Source organism: Thunnus thynnus, chromosome 17 (assembly GCF_963924715.1).
Source record: "Thunnus thynnus chromosome 17, fThuThy2.1, whole genome shotgun sequence".
Classification (NCBI taxonomy): domain Eukaryota; kingdom Metazoa; phylum Chordata; class Actinopteri; order Scombriformes; family Scombridae; genus Thunnus; species Thunnus thynnus.
Window position 1 is genome coordinate 27,198,643 of NC_089533.1, and position 18,858 is coordinate 27,217,500.

At 41.9% G+C, this 18,858-nt stretch overlaps 2 protein-coding genes across 9 annotated transcripts in view; both read right to left on the minus strand.

Moving 5' to 3' along the window:
* Positions 1-18,858, minus strand: part of hoxb3a (homeobox B3a) — a 95,196-nt gene that overhangs the window by 53,970 nt on the left and 22,368 nt on the right. For 3 of the 8 annotated variants that reach the window (XM_067570335.1, XM_067570337.1, XM_067570330.1), the window contains exons 1-2: positions 14,761-17,550; positions 4,186-4,471 (exon numbers count right to left, since the gene is read on the minus strand). The exons of 1 other annotated variant lie outside the window; for it this stretch is intronic. The gene's annotated coding sequence lies outside the window, so the exon portion shown is untranslated. Of the gene's footprint in view, positions 1-4,185; positions 4,472-8,417; positions 8,741-10,069; positions 10,609-14,760; positions 17,551-18,858 lie in introns of those variants that run through there. 4 more of the 8 variants (XM_067570333.1, XM_067570334.1, XM_067570331.1 and 1 more) reach the window with 4 other exon arrangements.
* hoxb5a (homeobox B5a) overlaps positions 17,552-18,858 on the minus strand; it is a 2,371-nt gene continuing 1,064 nt past the window's right edge. The window contains exon 2 of the mRNA XM_067615442.1: positions 17,552-17,799. Coding sequence (XP_067471543.1) covers positions 17,552-17,799 — 248 coding nt within the window. The remainder of the gene's footprint in view (positions 17,800-18,858) is intronic.

Consider the following 18,858-nt stretch of genomic DNA (forward strand, 5'->3'; position numbering starts at 1 on the left):
ATCAAAATATAAAGCTTTAAATAAAGCACACAAGATTTAAATAGAACTAGAGTTATAATTATCCAAAAGAAAAAGAAAAGAAAAAAAAAACTTGGCAGCGCCAACCGTGGACCGTTCTAACAGAATGAGCACAATTTAATGAAAGAAAAGACAAATCGCTTGGCACGGGGAAACACTGTCCTATCAAAAATTGTTCTGAATGATCTGACTGAAGAATGGATGGACCAATGAATAAATGAATAAATGTCCCCTCAGTATAGTAAATGAATTGCGGCAGCCTGTCTCCAGAACTCTGATTTTAACTAAATTAAAAAGTGATCTGACCCGCGCTCACAGGGCCTGCACTCCTTATGATGCTTATTTATTTTTCTTTCCAAATAAATAAAATAGATCAGAGTTCAAACAAAGCGCAGGCACATATTTATTCTATTCTAACTAAAAGCAGAAGACATTCTCTCTCACTTTCATTTGAATTGTATTTAGCCTTGAGCTAGTTTACGTTGTACATTGTATTTGAGTGCATATCATATCACAGTGATCGGGTTAGAAGATATATAATTGTCTAGAGTTACACAGATAAAATGATTGATACATGAGAATGCTGCTGCTTGTGGTGCATTCTGAAGCTCTTTGTGTTTTCATGTAGAAATGTTTTCCTTCTATATTCTCCATGTAATTTCTATCGGGTGTTGTGCTGCTCCTGTGCTGCTCCCACATTGATTTTGTGACACTGACACTCCCTCCCTGCTGCAGGCAATATTGCTGTTCTCCGTTTCCTCCAAAAGTTGCTCATACATCACCAGACTGGACAACAAAAGCAGAGAGCACGAGGCTCTTCAGGCTGGAGGGAGAGGCACCGTGCTTCCAATCTGCATCTTTTCTTTTTCTCTTCTCAATCTATTCTTCATACTTTCTATTTTATCTTCTCCTTCTCATCTCCAACATGAATCTGCTTTAATGTGTAGTGTTTAGTTTCTATTCTGTTCTATTCTATTTGGCGCAGGTGTGAGCGTATTTCTGTCACCTTGACCTCCCGCTCTGCTGCGGGTCATCTCAGGTATCGATCAAGGTGTGGTGAGTCTGACTGCGGCACTTCCCTTCCCTCTGTCAAGTTTGTCAGCAGCCGCCATTCAGTTGAGTGGGAGCCCATTGTTTCCGGCTACAGGTAGAGGTCAATGTGCTAACCAAAGATCCAGACACACTCAGACATATTCAGAAGAAAAACACCAGATAGATCTACAAGATTCAGATAGAATGTAATGTGATAACAACAATATAGAAATCTCTCAGCATCCGCTCAAAAACAATTACTAATGTGATTGAAATGTGCTTTTTTAAAGTAATCTATGCAAAACAAACAGCACTCTTTGTTGTGGTTTATGTAAATATTATAAATCCTAACCTCTCAGAAAGATAAGGACCTCTTCACTATAGCTGCAGCACCCCCACCTGAAAAACCGGACTGTCCTGTTATCAAACCACACACATAGTTTACTGATGCAAGCACACGCATGCACGACGAGCTGCTCCACACTAAATAATAATAATGATAATAATAATAATATTTTTTTTTCTCTGCTGAAACATTTAGACATAATATCAGGACACATTTCAGTGAAGACACTGAGAGACAGAAGATGACATACAGCGGGATACAGTGAGGAGTGGGGGGGGGGGGGTTGGATTTAAACATGTGACTTTTATTGCGGGTCAATTCCGTTTACTCCTCAAACACCAACAAGCTCAAACGGTAACTTCCCGAGGTTGAAAGGTTTTTGGAAGGGAGGGGGTGAAATAAAAAGCAATAAAATATTCAGGGAGCGGAAGAGAGCCGGGGTGAATAAATAACTTTAGAGTCCCCCTCACAATTTATGACCTTCTTAACGAGTTTGTCCCATCAGCGGACTACAAACTCAGTTTGTTGTTGGCAAAGCTGCTTAAAAACTGCGAGACCTGTCACTCTGCAGACTGCGAGTTACGATAGAACTTCTCTCTAAAATGGATTAATTTTTAACGCGCATTAAGGTAAGATTTCACTGTTTGTATAGGCTGCTCTTTCCAAAATGAAGGGATAAATTGTGAGATTTAATAGTGAAGACTGACAGGACACACTAGAAGAAGAAAAAAAATATGCTGCGTATAAATAATATCCCAACAGGCTAGATTTTAGTGTTCATATGTCCTTTTTAAACTAAGCCTAAAGATGACATTAAAAAGCGGCAGATTTGACTGCTATGAAGACAATGAGAAAATGAAAATGAACATATTGAAGGGTTGCACGGCCTCATTCTCTGCGGCGACCGGAGTTGTCAATGTTCTGAAATATTACCGAGGACAAAACGCTAAAGGGACAACGACGAAGAAGAGAAATGTGATTTTGCCCCTTTGTGCAGTTTGAAAAATAAATCGGGATCCATTCTCCTGGTTATTGTCATGCAAAGTAACGCACAGAGAAAAAGAATGAAGCGCTGCAGAGGCCTGCCCTTCCGTTTGGCAAGTATTAATCTCAAGGTGTTTTCTGGGACATCTATTGTGTGGAAATTGGAAGCTCGGCTCTGAGTATAAAACTAAAATAATTTCACAAAGCAGGCGGCGGACCAGCAGTCTGCAGCGTGTCAGGTAAAGCTGGGAAATACAAACAGCAGATATTTAAGAACGGGCTGAAAAATAGAAATACTGTTGCACGTTCATAAAATCAAATACAACTCCGCTCTGCCGGTCACACCTCTACTAGGTCCTTTTATCTCTTAAAAGTCAAATCAGACGAGTGACAAACTGTATCTCCCATCAAACACAGTTTCTAATTTCCTCCACTGCACTAGGTTACACAACTACGTCTCTGTCTTTATACTGAGGAGGAAAAAAAAAACGAAATTACAAACATGCTTTCAAATGATAAACACACACACATCCACTGTTGATGCTAAACAGCAGCACATCTTAAAGCCTCTAAAATGAACTACTGGCGTATTTAGACTGGTTAGTCAACGCAGACTTTATGCACAGCACCAGCACAGTGTTTGTATCGAATGGGCAGCATAAATAGATGAAAAGAAACAAATGTTCCCTGAGGAATCAGAACATTTGATTCCACAGCCAGCTTATAATCAGAGAAGCAGCACATTAACAATCAGCGGAGGAAAATAAACAGCTGAAACCACTGCCGCTCTCTACAAGCTTAATACACCATGTGCTTATACATCAACACCACACATCTGGATGAAAATAAACCGCAGCAATGCACAAGTCTATTGCAAAAAGACTCGCTTCACACACACTCAATGTATTTTCTTCTCCACTTTTGTCTACAATTATACCACATGTGGGGCATTAACAACGAATTTCTTTGTTACTGTTTCAGGAATGTTTACAATAACAGAAATAACTGGAACATTTTAAGACACTAAACCTATTATAGAATATTATAGAAGTGCGATTTTCAAAATGAATTTAAGACTAAAGGGGGAGAAAGTTGGTCAGTGTGACCTTTAACCTTCCACTGGCCACGACCTCGCCTTCACCCTCGGTAGCCATATATAGTGTGTGTGTGTGTGTGTGTGTGTGTGTGTGTGTGTGTGTGTGTGGGTGGGTGGGTAGGTGGCGGTGCATCCAGGCCTCACGAGGGTAATAAAAACACTATCTATCAATATTGATTTTTAACCATATCATACCATACCATATCAGATCAGATCAGATCAGATCAGATCAGATCAGATCAAAGATGAAGTTCTTCAAAACTTAAATTCTTGCCAACAAGCGTTGGTCCTCCCTGAAGTCACACAGCCTTAAGTTGCTTAATTAGATTAACTAATGAAGCAGCAGGATGGTGAGGGTACAGTGAAGGAAAGGAAACTTGCAAAGAGAGCACACACAGTTCAAATATCCATGGCGTGACGTGCACAGCCTCTAATCGATCAAAGATGTTAATTGATCCTTAAACTAAAATCTTAACATGGAAACGAGGAAGAGGAGGAAGGGGAGGAGGGGGTTCTGCAGCAGCTCCTGCAACACGTGGTCTTCCCTTTCCTCCCAGCATGGGCAGAGCACCTGCCACACACACACACACACACACACACACACACACACACACACACACACACACACACACACACACACACACACAACCATATGCAAATGAGGCAGCTTCTTCTTCTACAAGGCCATTTGTGTTTTTTGTGTACTCACTCCTCTGTAGCGCGCGGATCCGCCTCTCCTTTCTGGAGTCGTCGTCACATCGACTTCAAGCATTTTTCCTGTCCTCATCATCATAATATCTTCTTCTTTTTTCTTACTCTTCTTCTTTATATGTCCAACAAACCGCTCAGCCGACAGCTGTGTTCCACTCCTTCTTTTTCTTTTTTTCTCTCCATAGAGAAAACCTTCCTACTTCAGCATTCACACCTCAGTTCCCCTCTCTCTCTTCTTCCGACGCCACAGGTTTTTTTGACCTCTTCGGGATTCTTCGTGATATCTAAAAAAAAAAAAAAAAAGAAAAAAAAGAAAAGAAAAGAAAAATCGTTGTCATTTCCGCGGACACCCCCGCTCTCATGCGCGCATGCACGCACGTAGAGACGCGCACCCTCCGTTCTCCGTTAAAGCTTTAAACACGACCGTATCCGAACTGCGTCGCTCAGAATCTGAGTTCAAATTAACGGAGTAATACCGTTTGGTTGAAAGCAATTTGACGGTGATAATCCAGCGAAAACAAAGGCAACACGTCACCGTAACGTTGCGACACCAGCACCGGGAGCTCCGCGCGTAAAACCCTGATCAAATCTGCCTTAAATGATAAGAGGAAAACCCCCCTCACCGGTGACCGTTCCCCGTGTTTCCCGGTGTTAAAGCCAGCGGTTTGGGGCTGAGGGAGACCGAGCAGGGCTGCTGTGAAGACTGTGGGCTCTTTAAGGCATTAAGTGTTGTGTGTGTGTGCATGGACTCAAGTTTTCAAATTAATCTGCCAGTTTGGCACACTCTTTGTTTAACGGGCGAGGCGTGTCACCCCGCGTCCCCGGTACACATTTTAATATTGGTGAGACGCGCTGACCTCTCGTTCACCCCGAGCACAGCCAAGCCCCTCTCTCTCTCTCCCCCCCCCCCCCCCTCTCTCTCTCCCTCTCTCTCACTCTTCCTCCCCCTTTCCCATTTCCACACCCTTTCTTTCTGCCATTTCTTCTCTCTCTCATCCCCCTCTACCTCCCTTCTCTCCCCCATTCTCTCTTTCTGTCATTTAGTTCTTCATCCTTCCTACTCTCTCTCTCTCTCTCTCTCTCTCTCTCTCTCTCTCTCTCTCTCCGTCATACTAAATTGAGTTGGAGTCATTACTTTGAAGAAAAATGGTCAGTAGATGTGGAGGAGGGGGGTGCTTTTTTCTTTCTCTCCCTCTCACACACAGATTTTTCTTTTCTTCCAGGATCATTTCTCCTTTTCCTTTTGTTGTATAAATATAAATGACACCGCCGTGCACGCTGACATGTGAACCCACAGCGTAACCGCACCATCACTTTAAAGACTTAGCTATCTGAATATAAATATAAATATAGAAACAAATGTGTTGTATGGCAGCTTAGGTCGCGTAAACAACAGTTATTTGTATGCTTAACGGGCTCTGAGCCGTGCGGGTATCAGGCGCAGAGGTATCAGGTGGATTTATATTGATGTTATTCGACTCTCTGCAACCCGCCGATGGATTTTTATCGAGTTAACTGCAGCCATATGTCCACACTTCTCCCCACGCATTTCACTACTACTACTTTCCTTATATTTCCACATTTTATCACTATCGTCTCGGTTACAGAAAATAGATGCGTATCATAGTCTCGTCTGTTCATTTCCATTTCGTTTTACATGTTTCTGTGAATTATAGCAGCCTGGCCTGTAGCCTACAGATGGATTTAGCCATATAAAAACATATATACATATATAAAAACACTCTTTTTCATATGTGACGTTTTAGAAAGGCCGTGCACGTGCAAAGGGTATAGATTACATAGACAGACCGACAGGCGCGCGCTCCGACCTAAACTGGATTAATTTGGTGAACTCGGGATGAACCCGGGAGAAAGACGGAATCTGTAACGTAGTTATTCAGCCATTACCTTTTTGGGGTGTGTGTGGAGGGGGAAACCGGACCGTGCGGAGTCGCGCCAGCTTATTTACGTCAAAAAGAGGGTTATTTAATTACTGAATTATCATTTTGCTCTTCAGTGGCAACTCATTTCACCTCCTCTCTGCCGCCCCTCCTCATGTGAAGTATAGCTCCAACAATATGTGTCCGAACGGTGATTCAACCGGAGGAGAGATGAAACGACTTGGAGTTTGTTGCATTGTTTGTTGGTGCTGCTGGAGGTCAAAGCAGTTAGTTCAAACAGGCCTGGCGTCCTCAGGCTCGCTTATAAGGTGACAACAACATGGAGAATTTTACTGCCACTAAATTGTATTTTTCAGATTTAGCCAAATTATTTTATGATTTATTTTATTTGCCACATCCGGTTAACTTTCTTTGAATTTCTCATGATACACTGTAATTTTCTACAAACTGCAAAATCTGTAAGCTGGTTAGATTTAGGTCATCGTTAAAGCTTATTTTAATAACAACAATGACAATAATAATAATATTAATATTAACAATAACAATAAGGGTTATGTCATTAGAAAAAAATGAACTTTTTCTCTGCAGCTTAATAGCAATTTCTACTATTGCAAGAAAGAAAGAAAGAAAGAAAGAAAGAAAGAAAGAAAGAAAGAAAGAAAGAAAGAAAGAAAGAAGGGGAATGAATGCAGGCAGAGGAATGGACAGAAGAAAAAGGTTTAAGGCTCATTCTTCTCAGCTAGAAAAGTAAACAGGGCCAGACATTAATCTTGCTGTGGAAAAATCAGATAAGAAGAGTAATATTTTTGGGATGGAGCGGGAGATAAGAGTTTACTTTTGACAGGGTTGTACTGATAAGGCTGAGGAGAGGAAGAGCTCTGCTTTGCTAAACTCCCTCTCAAAAATTGTTTGGGGATATATAAATAGCTGTTAGCTCCAAGCATAAAACCACCACTTTACCACCACTAGCCTCAGGCTACACAAGCATGAACACACACACACCTCTAGTAACGCTTCCCTCTATTAAGATGTATTAATAATATATCTTGGTGTAATACATTTTTGAACATGAAACATCATTATACACTACAGGCAGCCTCATTAACTTACTCAACTATTCTTGCATTTGAACATCTGAATGTTTTACAACCACATGATATTTTCAGTGGATATTATGAGGATTTGGACAGCACGTGTACTCAGACCGGCTTTATATTGTCAATAGTTATCAAAATATAAATGATTATAGACGGAGGTGAGTTTATACAACTGCATGAATGACTATTGCGAATGTAAACATGAAATACATATTAAGTGAGGCTGACGCTGTTATTTTATGGCCTATTATTCTTTTTCAATTAGAAACGTATTTAGATCTAGTTTCAGCATCCAGTGGTAGAGGTAAATGCAATAATAATACTAATAATAATAATAATACGGGGATGATACAATTTTATTTTTATTTTTATTTACATATATATATATATATATATTGGGCTACCTACCCCTTTTTCATTTTGGTTATATTTTTCTTTCACCCAAGTAAAATGACTAAAATATCAAACAGGGTAATAATCTTTGGCGGGGAAAGGTGACTCTTTATAGGCCTATATGAAATACAAATGTTAACTGGTGTGAACAAAATGTGCAGCCAAACACCTGCACTCCCCCCTCCCCCCTCCCCCCACCCGACGACATTCACCCACCCACCCACCTCCATGTCACCGAATACCTTCCGCCCTCCCACCACCACCTTCAACCCCTCCATTTTTCCTGTCTTTCTTTTCCCTTCATCTCTCTCTCTGTACATTGCGGCGGCAGGAGGAGCTTTGCTTTTGTTACCGGGGAAGGGAAGGGAAGGTCAGGCCTTCACCTCTCCTTTGCCTCCTGCTATCATTTCTCTCATCTGTACCCCCTCCCTACCTCTACTCCCTCCCTCCCTTCTTTTTTGCCTTTGACATACAGCAATTGGTCTAGAGGCGAGGGAGTGAGGAGAGGCGAGGGCGGAACTCACGCACGACGGTGAACTTTTGACCCTTCAACTCCGTGAACCCAGCTGTAGGCTGGCTTGCTAGCTTGGACGTCCAGTCAGGCTGTTCTCTTGATAATAGCTGAATTCTTGCTGCTCCGCTTCAGGCAGGAAGACAGAAGGACGAAAAGAAGAAGAGAAACAGCAACAGACTACAAAGTCTTAATTCACTTGCTAGCTGACGAAAAGCCTATAGCGGCAGAAAATCATCGACAGCGCCTCCTTAAAATGGCATTTTTTTAAATCTTTCTCTCTGTACGTTACACTTCAAGATATACTCGTGTGTCTCTGTACACTCACCATGAATCATTTGCAAAAGACGGAGACAGTTCTGACAGTTGTGTATTTTAACAGCGAGGGAGAGACGGGAAGTTGTTGCAGGTTATCGACGGTTAGGATTCAGACGGACGGGGGCGCGTGCTTGTTGGGAGGTGGGAGTAGAGAGGGGCTCGCGGGCTGGCTCGTGCTGTCCTCCTGGTCTGAAGCGGGCTCTGGTGGTGGCGGGAGAGAGCTGCATTCACTGCGAATATATAGGCTATATAAATATACATATGTAAGCTACGTACATATGTGTATGTATGTATGTATGTATGTATGTATGTATGTATGTATGTATGTATGTATGCATGTATGTATGTATTCCTGTACTACTAATCATCGTTATATATATATAGGCTACATATATATATAGTAATAGTTCACCCTAACATCCCTTTAATAAGACCACAGCCTACATTTACAGACTATATGTGTAGCCCTCAGTCGCAAAAGCCGTATTAGCAAGCTTACATAGAAATAACCTTTAATGTTAAGTATTTTTAAATCAGTCTAACTACTAACTATGGTCTATCAGTAAGAGTGTGTTACCCAGACGTGAATTTAATATGGCATAACCACAAAAATAAACATAATACCCGCCCATGACCAGGGAAACTTGAAATATTTGCAGGGTTATCGGCTTGTTATAAGCCATCGCCAAGACAAACAAACCCCATTCTGGTTTTATCCAGGCTGTGTTCACAATCTCGCAAAGCGGCGCTGATAAAGGCTTTTATGGACTGCAAACACTTTTAAAATAATAACCCAATCAAGGCTTGTTTCCCTTCATTTCGACCATTCAACGTTGATGTGAGACATAAGATTGGTTACTTTGCAGATTAATTCACACAGATAAGTGTGTCACCGCTTTATACTGAAATCTTGTGAGACTAATGGTAAAGATGTGTTTGCATTATTATAGATATCATGGCTGTAAGCCTAATTGTGTGCTTAGCCCTATGTTGTGTTTTTTTTCTTTTCTTTGTATGTGTGTGTGTGTTTGGCGTGGTTGAACGGTCGGGTTACCACCGTGTATTTACCCAGCCAGCCTGATTTAAATTGTGGAAGTTTTTCGTTTGTCTGAGGCAAACTTCTCTCTCTTCCGACCCGGACATGTGAAACACTGACGAATAAATAAAAGCAGACAGCTGTTAATTCCTTTCCCCTCTGTTAGAGAGGTAAACAAACGGACACACAAACACACACACGCAAGGGGGGGTTAGTGCTGTTCAATGAGCCTTCTTCCGTCTCCTGCGCCTGCGCGGCGGTCTCCTCGTGCAATGCGTGGCTCGAGCCTGTCTGCTGACCTCGCGCTGACTCCTACTCGTGCATTATTCATGAGCCGTGGCCGAGTAGTTCACCCCTATCAGTATGCAGAAGACATTAAGGCTTCGCAAATGTCGATTTAAACGTAAAGCAATCACAGGAGATGCTGCGATGGGAAAAAAGAGAGAAATCAGTCAGAGCAATGAGTGTGCGCATGTGTGTGTCATTGCAGGGGACAGAGAATAGGATTTCTGCTTTTTTTTTTTTAAAATAGACTAGGCTTCATAATAACCCTAGCTACTATTCACAAAATGGGATTTGCTGTAAGTATAAATACGCAGCAAATAGTCCAAGTTTAATGTACTCACCCCAAATGATCAAACTGGGACTGAGCAAAAAGCAACCAAGTGCTACACGCCAGTGGTTTCTTTCAAAACACAGACAGGATCTTCCCATGCCCGGGTCATTCACCTTTCTCTCTCTCCCTTAGCTCTCTCATGCCCTGCCAATAAACCTACCAAATACAACAAAACACACCTCAGTCACTCCCACACAAAGTCTCTCACACACAGATAAACACACACCTTCGCAATGCAATGAAAAAAAAAGGGCCAGTCGCATTAGTTACTCACCCCACTCATCATCACCAACACACAGACTGTAAAGCCAAACTCAGCGCCTTGTGACAGCCTCGACAGGTTCAAAGGAGCAGCAAGCCAGTACACATAATACACATAATGCACATAATGCCGAGGAGAGGCTGGAGCTGCCCTGTGTACATAAACGGGAAACAGATGACACACACAGCAAAAACAAAGGAGCCCATACAGAGCTGCTGCTGCGCCTTCATGTCACAGCCTCTCTCACTTATACCGACAAGAAAAGGAACTACAGTTGTGTCACGCATGTCATGTCCCGTCTCTCTGTATGTATGTGTGTGTGTGTGTGTGTGTGTGTGTGTGTGTGTGGGTGTGTTGAGGGGGATCCGCTGGAGCTGTGGGGGTGTTCCTGTATCATCGTTAAAAGGAGGAAGTTGATGAAAAATGAAATGGGGAGTTTTTTCGTCTTCCTGTTTACTGAACTGAGACTTCCTCAAGGACCTAGGTCGCTCTGACACACACACACACACACACACACACACACACACACACACACACACACACACACACACACACACACACACACACACACAAGCTGATATAATGTATATATATATATATATGAACCGTTATCTCACACCGGAAATACAAAATTCATTTTTGTCACATGGTTGACTCAGCCAAATTCATAATTATTATTTTTATTATTTCCCCCCTGTTAATATTCGTTATTATATGATATATTATAGGTTATGACTGTTTGTTTTAGGATACTATGGATAATTGTTGCAGATATACGGTGCATGACACCGTATATCTGCCGTATATATTCTGTGGGTACATATAAACAATATACTAGTACTATTTAAAAAAATAAAAAAAACTCCCTTGATGAAAGTCATGAGATACGGTTGAAAACGTGGGGAAAAGTCAGTAAGTGGACCTTGAGTTCTGATTTTTTTGCCCGAATTGTGTTACTCATATATACGAAACGTTATAGAATACATCTAAAGCATATTTTTGAAAGAAAAACAAATCAATAAATACATGGAAGTGCGGTGGCATCTGTTGTAATATAATTAACATATTTCTCAGAATTTTACAGAGAAGAAGACCGTCTTCCTTCATTTTTTTCCTTCATTGGTGTCTGAATAATTTATGGTATCCCGATCATAACATTCTTGTGAAGCTTGTGAAAAATCATTGTGATGGCGGAGGGCAGCGCCAGGAATCCCCAGACTGAAAATGCATCGGGCAGTCTGGCCTCACATGTAAAGTGAACATAATAAATGAGAGTTTGAGAGCGGAGAGGAACTTCCGAAAGCAGAATCCTCCTCTCTTGTTAGTGGAGTGCAGCGGACACCAGATTAACTGTGTGGTCGAGACGAGGAGAAACACACTCACATTTGAAGTAGATATATAAATACTGTAAGAACGGGTTTAGTTTAGGTTCACTTCGACTGGGAAACACTTTGTAAAAGAAAGAGGGAAATAAGCTACTTTATGTGAGAATGTTAAATAGAGTGGCGGGAGAAAATTAAAATTAAAAAAGTCAATTGCACTCGATTGAAAAGGCTTTGCAAGAAAAATACATTAGAATCCATTTAAAACTGGGCCTATATTTAACACAGTAAATCAAGAAAACAACTCAAGGTCCATTACTATTTTTTCCCGAAGCTTTCAGCTGCCTTTCAACTGTTTTCTTCAGCGGATGGAGGTTATATTATATTATTTTTTTCTGATTGTTGCTGTCAACTTAATTCTTAATCAATCCAAATATCCACTATGTGTAGTTTTAGTATCTCAGCGCTGGGAATCATCCGTCTCTCCATACTGTGTGTTTGTCGGCCTCCTCAGGGCGCCATGTTGCTGTTGGCCTTCACACAAAAGAAGCACTATTAAATTTATTGTCAGATAGTGACGTAGCTCAGCATTGGCTGATAGTAATCTATCGGGGTGCTTCCACATTGATTAAAGGTTTTTTTTTTATATAAAAGTTTAAAACTCCACTCGGTATATACCGCAATGTGAGCTTTCGCAGTGACACGAGACATTAAACAATTTACATGATGGATCTAAGCAATAAGGAGCGAGCGTGCGCGAGGCCACGTGACTGGTAGCCGGACTGTTTGACAGCTTCGGGCCCGCTTCAGACATCAGAAGCAAATAGTGTAGAGAACTAATAAAGATTTACAGGGTCAGACACTGTACTGTTAACACCTCTGCCTTCTCCCCCTTCATTCAGACCCCTGCCTGCAGTCATTTCACTACTGTCTCAAAAAAAATGCTTCACTTGTTGATTTATTTTGCGGCATTGGCACTCTCCACCAATGGTGTTTTTTGTTTTTTTTTGGTGACTAAATACGGTTTAAAACAATTACACTACTGCTGATTTTAACGGGTAAAGGATGTCTGGATGCCACGTTGTCAAACATGTATTAAATTAAGAAATATTTTCAGTATTTGCTTTAGAATCATGTTCACCTTCCATGCTTAAAGGATGTAACTTCAGCCGTTTTTAAATGGATAGATGTGCTGTTATTCTATTTTATTTTATTTTTTTCAAATTTTGTTTTATTATGAAATTAATTAGTGTCACTGGTGTATCTGTGTTATTTAACTGGTGCGTTTTGGAGTGGCGTCGCGTGTGGTCTCATAGAAATCAATTACTGGTTGTTTTAATGGACATTTTAGGCGTCATGTGACCTCAATATTGCTTTAAAGAATTCCATTAATATTTAATTCTGTCCAGTCAATTCCGCGTACCTGCTGGTTTCTATAACAGTTTTATAAGTGTGTACTTGGCTGTTAAATGTGATATGAAGGCTGTTGCATGAGCTTCAATGGAAAGTTTTGGTGTCGCTGTTATTTTTTTGGATTTTAAGTTTTAGGATCATGAATGATGTCTTCGTGTCACGTGGTTTAATCCGCGAGTAACAGAATGTGATTAATTCTGCTTTCAGTTGGGAGTGTTGTTTCATTTTGTTACATCTGTCTATTTTTCAATGTATTACAGCAGTGCCCTACTCTAATAAATAATGTGACAATTTTTTGGTTCAGTGCAGAATTTTGCCTTTACGCAAAATGTCAGTGGCACATGGAATAAAAACTCTTTTTTTTCAGATGACAAACTAGCGTCTTGGAATTCTGTATTACAGTTGGCTTAGATTGTGAGTTTTTGTGCCCCATGGAGGTTTTTATCAGTCTGGGATTCATTTTGAAAGCTCGATAGTTTAATTTACAGGCTTTTCTCTGCGAAAGCAAAGCTTGAGTGGAGCACAGTGTGCGTATTTGCTGAGAGTCAAACAACAGGCTGAATCTCTGGCGTAAAATAACCTGCAAGGACCCTGATGGTGAGGGAGCCTTGGGAATGTTTGTATCCACGACGCTTTTTCACTCACACCCATCCTGCCTGGAAAATACAAGGGCGGGGGGTGGACAAAGATCTTCTTGTGCCCAAGGACGCATATCACTGTGTGTGTGTGTGTGTGTATGTGTGTGTGTGTGTGTGTGTGTGTGTGTGTGTGTGTGTGTGTGTGTGTGTGTGTCCTTGTCCATTTACTTGTTGGTTAATGTTGGCATACACGGGCATTTCTCCAACTCTTACTCCTTTATTGAAACCATTTTTACGCACAAAGTGGCTGTGCGTAAAAGTGACAAAGGAAAGGCACAGAATATGAAACGCCTACTTTACAAATAAGCTGCAATTATAGCCATCAGAGAGGAAATATGAATTCACTTCATAACATCATCGCTATATATTTCTCCTGTGATCTACAGGGAGAGATATCATATGAGTCGGATCACTTCCACAACTTTAAAACAATCATGTAAACGACAACCGACAACATCTGCTGCTCTGGGTCAGTTCATCAGCTTTGCATTGAATGCATTATTCAAGCAGTCCAACAAGTCCATATTAAAATTTAAGAAGTAACTATCCCATGATAAAACCATGTCTATCGTCATTGTAACCACACCGGCTTATCCTTTTCATTCTCCTTTTGCTAAAGTGTTTAGTCTGTTTCACACGCACACACAGATACAGAACCACTGTACGGATGTCAGCCATTCTGTGACTGCTGCCAGCCACTTCTGCACATTGAGAACCACTTCAGCATACAGCAAGTCTCCTGTGTGCCCGTGTGCCATCATTACGCACACACTAAAACGCATACATACACACACACTTATGGAGGGCTACACAAAAGTACACGCGAATGCGCGCGTGCACAAAGGCAGAGGCTCCCTCAATCTATGACGCCAACACCGCCGTGGCCCGGACCAGCCACAACAACGAATCTCAAATATCTCAAATACACCGGAGCTTCGCTGCACTCAGCGAGCGCGTTAATACAGCAGCACTACAGAGTGAGTGAGTGACATGGTAATTACGCTGCTCTCTCTCTCTCTCTTTTTACCACCCCCACTCCCTCCCCTCTTTACTAGCCCCCACTTACAGGCAGCCTTCAAACACTACTGCACGTCCTGGATCTTTCTCTCCACCGGCTTTTCCCAGCGTCCAGAGCGGCACAGACCGGAGCTCGTCGGGCTCCATGTGTTAACCGGAGCAGGAACAGCGGCCGATAGTAGTGGCCTGCTCTCTCTCTCACACACACTCCCTCCTTCTCTCGCTCTGTCTCTACTTTACTGACCCCTTTAGGATCCCCGCGAAGCCGTTAAACCGTCACTTGCTTTCTAGAATGTGAAATATATAGTACATTGTCAACTCCCCAAAACCATAAAACTAACTTTATGGGCCCCACGTGACCAGAGGAGAGCCAGTGAGAGGTATCTGTCTGAGGCCAGGTCTGATCTTTACGATCCAACTTGGAGATAAAAACCCTCATCCGTTTGACATGTAAATGTCAAAGCTGCCTTCTTTTTTATAGTTTGGCCCAAAGCAGAAGGGGTTAGCTTTAAAAAAAAAATCTCAACACACATACACACATAGACAGGAGGCAAGGGATAGCGGTTGTGTCCAGATGAGGCTCGGAGCAGGACCTCGTACCCCCCCACCCCCTGCACCAGCTCAGAAACAGAACCGTGTATGAGCAGGAAAGCTGCAGCAGCATCAGCCGGTGAGTTTAAAAGTTCACTTGGTTGTTTACAGTTTGAAACCGGGAGAAGGTAACCTAATTTGGCCGGGAGTGGCCTCCGTTAGGACGGAAAAGAGAGGTCGTTTAGAGAAAAGTGACCAATTTGTCCACCGCGGGCAGTTTGTTGTCTTGTCAGACTTGGTGAGCAGAGATGAAAATTAGCCTGTGAGCGTCTGTTCCCTGTGTGTCTATGTGTGTTTAATGCAGCCTATTTAGTGATGGCGGGCATGGTACTGGGGTGTTGCTGAGGTCCTGGAGGTTGTCGCCTTGGAAATGTGGCGTTCAGGGTTCAAGTGAGGCCTGGAAAAGCGAGGGTTTGCGTTTCGTCTTTACGCAGGATGCAGTTCGGGTTTTTCTATCTTGAATTTTGGCAGAACGGAAAACGGAGAGTTTTTAAAGCTATTTTTGAATTAGATCGGTTACAAACTACACAAAAGAATATCTAAAATTGGGGGAATTGGGGTGAAGATTGAAATTGCAAGGAATAATTTACAATGTTTATGCAAGAATTGGATTTCTAGGTCAGATAGTTAGCCCAGACCCACTAATGGTTTAACCCGGATCAAACCACACTATCCCGGGCTATTTCTCAGCCCGATAGACTTTATAATATGACACACCGAGCTCAGCGTTTGGCAGCTGATAGCTGAGGTCATCCCGAGACACACATTTGCATACGAAATATATGATTCACAATAACTTCATAACGACAACTGGCACATATATCCCCGATTGATTTGTCTGAACCTGAAGGCTTCTAAAACTACTGGCTCGGGTATGTCTCATGCGGTTTTCAACCCCAGGTACGCCATTTGTGCGGCGGTTTGGAATATGAGCAGCTGGTTAAGTCTGTCTAGTTTTGATGAGTAGGCTATGAGGAACTTTATTGTTGTTGTTGTTTTTTTGTTTTTTTTTTACTTCAAGTTACAAACAAATACAAAAAGCTCATTGGCAGAAAGCGTACAGGCCTTACAGGACGTTAGCCATTTCCTTAACATGCATACACACACATACTATCTCTCTCTCTCTCTCTCTCTCTCTCTCTCGTTCTCTCTCTCTCTCTCTCTCTCTCTCTCTCTCTCTCTCTCTCTCTCTATACTGCACACACATGTAAGCAGGCACTCACACACACTACAACTACAAATAGCCAACTGGTCACATTTAAAAATGTCAATATATATCTATATACATCCTTTTTGAAACATAGATCCAATAATTACAATAATAATAACAATAATATACAGTTACACTTTTCTTGAATAATAGAGCTATACACAACAGTATGGATGGATACGGAAATGTAGGCAGGGCTGATTTGTTTTTAGACAAACACACACACACACACACACACACACACACACACACACACACACACACACACACACACACACACACACACACACACACCTTCCCTGCTTCCTCAATTAAAAACAAAAAAAGTAGGAGTAGATTTGAATGGTAAGTAACTGACAGAGGGGGGGTTGGGGGTTGAGGGGAGGGGGGGGGGGGGGGGGGGGGCTGACTAGTAGGCTATACACGCGTTACTGGCTGTAAATAACTTACAATAAGAGCTCACATGCTAACTTTTCTAGAAAGCACTTTGTCAATTACAAAACATCGCACTTGACACATATAACGATATTTAGACATTAAACAACAGGTAGGTAGCGAGGTTGTAAGGTAGGATGTAAGGTAGAAAAGTAGTTAGGTAGCATTATTCATCCTTTCCCTTTTTTTCCGACTCCTCTCCTCCGAACAGCTATTTTAAAAACGACGAGAACATACACGAACACTAAGTTTTTGTTTTTTACAAGAGCAAGTACCACAGTCATTTTTATACGTTGCCCTAAAACACCAAAGACCAACATGCCGAACAAATAAAAAGTGCTGCGCTGCTGTACAGTACTCAGTTGAATAAGAAGTGTTTTTTTTTATCTAGCTTTGGAATCTGTTTGTAATAGACATATTTCTTCATCACCGCCTTCTTTTGATCCATCTTCTGCTGCCTTCTTCTGTTGTTTTCTTCAAGTTTTCTTTATTTTTTTTTCTACTGTTTTGTCTCTCTTTTTCCTCCTGGGAAGCCTGTACATGGAAGTAGCCTTTCCAAAGTGATGGACGGATGCTTTTTTCTTTTTTTTTAATGGATCAATTTCTAGGGTTGGAAGACACTGCCGCCGGTGGCGAGGGTCATACTTTTCAGTTTGTTGTCCTTCTTCCACTTCATCCTCCGGTTCTGGAACCAGATCTTGATCTGCCGCTCCGTGAGGCAGAGAGTGTGTGCAATCTCGATCCGCCGTCGCCGCGTGAGGTACCGGTTGAAGTGGAACTCCTTCTCCAGCTCGAGCGTCTGGTAGCGGGTGTACGCCGTCCGCGCCCGTTTCCCGTCGGGGCCCGTCATATCTGAGGGTTTGGAGCGGACAAACAGTGGGTGGCTGTTAGGGAACGTGTTTGGATGCGCCAACATGTGACATAAACGGGTGATTATTTAGAAATAAACTCAAACAGTGGGTGGACAAAATACCACAAACACCTTACAGTACATTATAATACATCCTGATATACATAACCATCAACTACGCCCTAAAAATAGCACTAGATCAACACCTTTCAGATTGAACATTATTCTCCACAAGGTAGTGTTTTCTGCAAGTTTACTGCATTGAATATTGAAGCTACAGGTGTTGATATTATTGTGTCCACCCCCTCTATACCCCTACACACAATACAGAGTACAGATTTCAGTCATAGGTTTATCTTTACCTACGTGCGTAAAGGCGCAACAAAGGTGCGTAAAACTGTCCTTCATTCTAACAGCAGTCTTTCACATTTTATTTTTGCCATTTCCACTCCACAGCCTTTGCTAAAAGATTTGCTTTTATTTGTCACATTATTGTTTTCTTTTTTAACCACCCCCTTCACCATCACCCTCTTTCTTCCCCCTTTTCACTCCTTCTAGCTCCCTTCAGGGTTTTATTGCCCCGTCCTCTGCCTCACCTCCCTAATAAAGTTCCCACACGTAATAAAGCTTCACTTTTCAAAGGAGCAACAGTTTCCAAAGCCTTCCTGGCCTCTCTTTCTTTTTTCTTTTCCCACCCGGGTCTGTCTGCGCTCCTCAGCCTGTTGGGCTTTGCTTGCCCGGCTTGCCTCTCCTCTGACAGATTTATGACGCTTTTGTGGAATTTGCTAAAATAAAAAAAGGGGGAGAAAGACAGCGGGGGCAACCATCCGGCGTCCCTGGCTTCTACAGGAGGGAAATGTAAAACGAATTGCACCCCGATGCACTGAGAAAACACACTAATACACAACTTCAGCTGGTTAACCAGAGGGTGACCAGCTGTCCTGTTAAGTTACTTTCTGATTTCTAAATAAGTACAAAAAATAAAGGTTAAAAAAAAATCTGAAATAACTGCATCTGCTCGAAACCAAGACGCAAAATAAAACAGATTTGATACTTTCCTG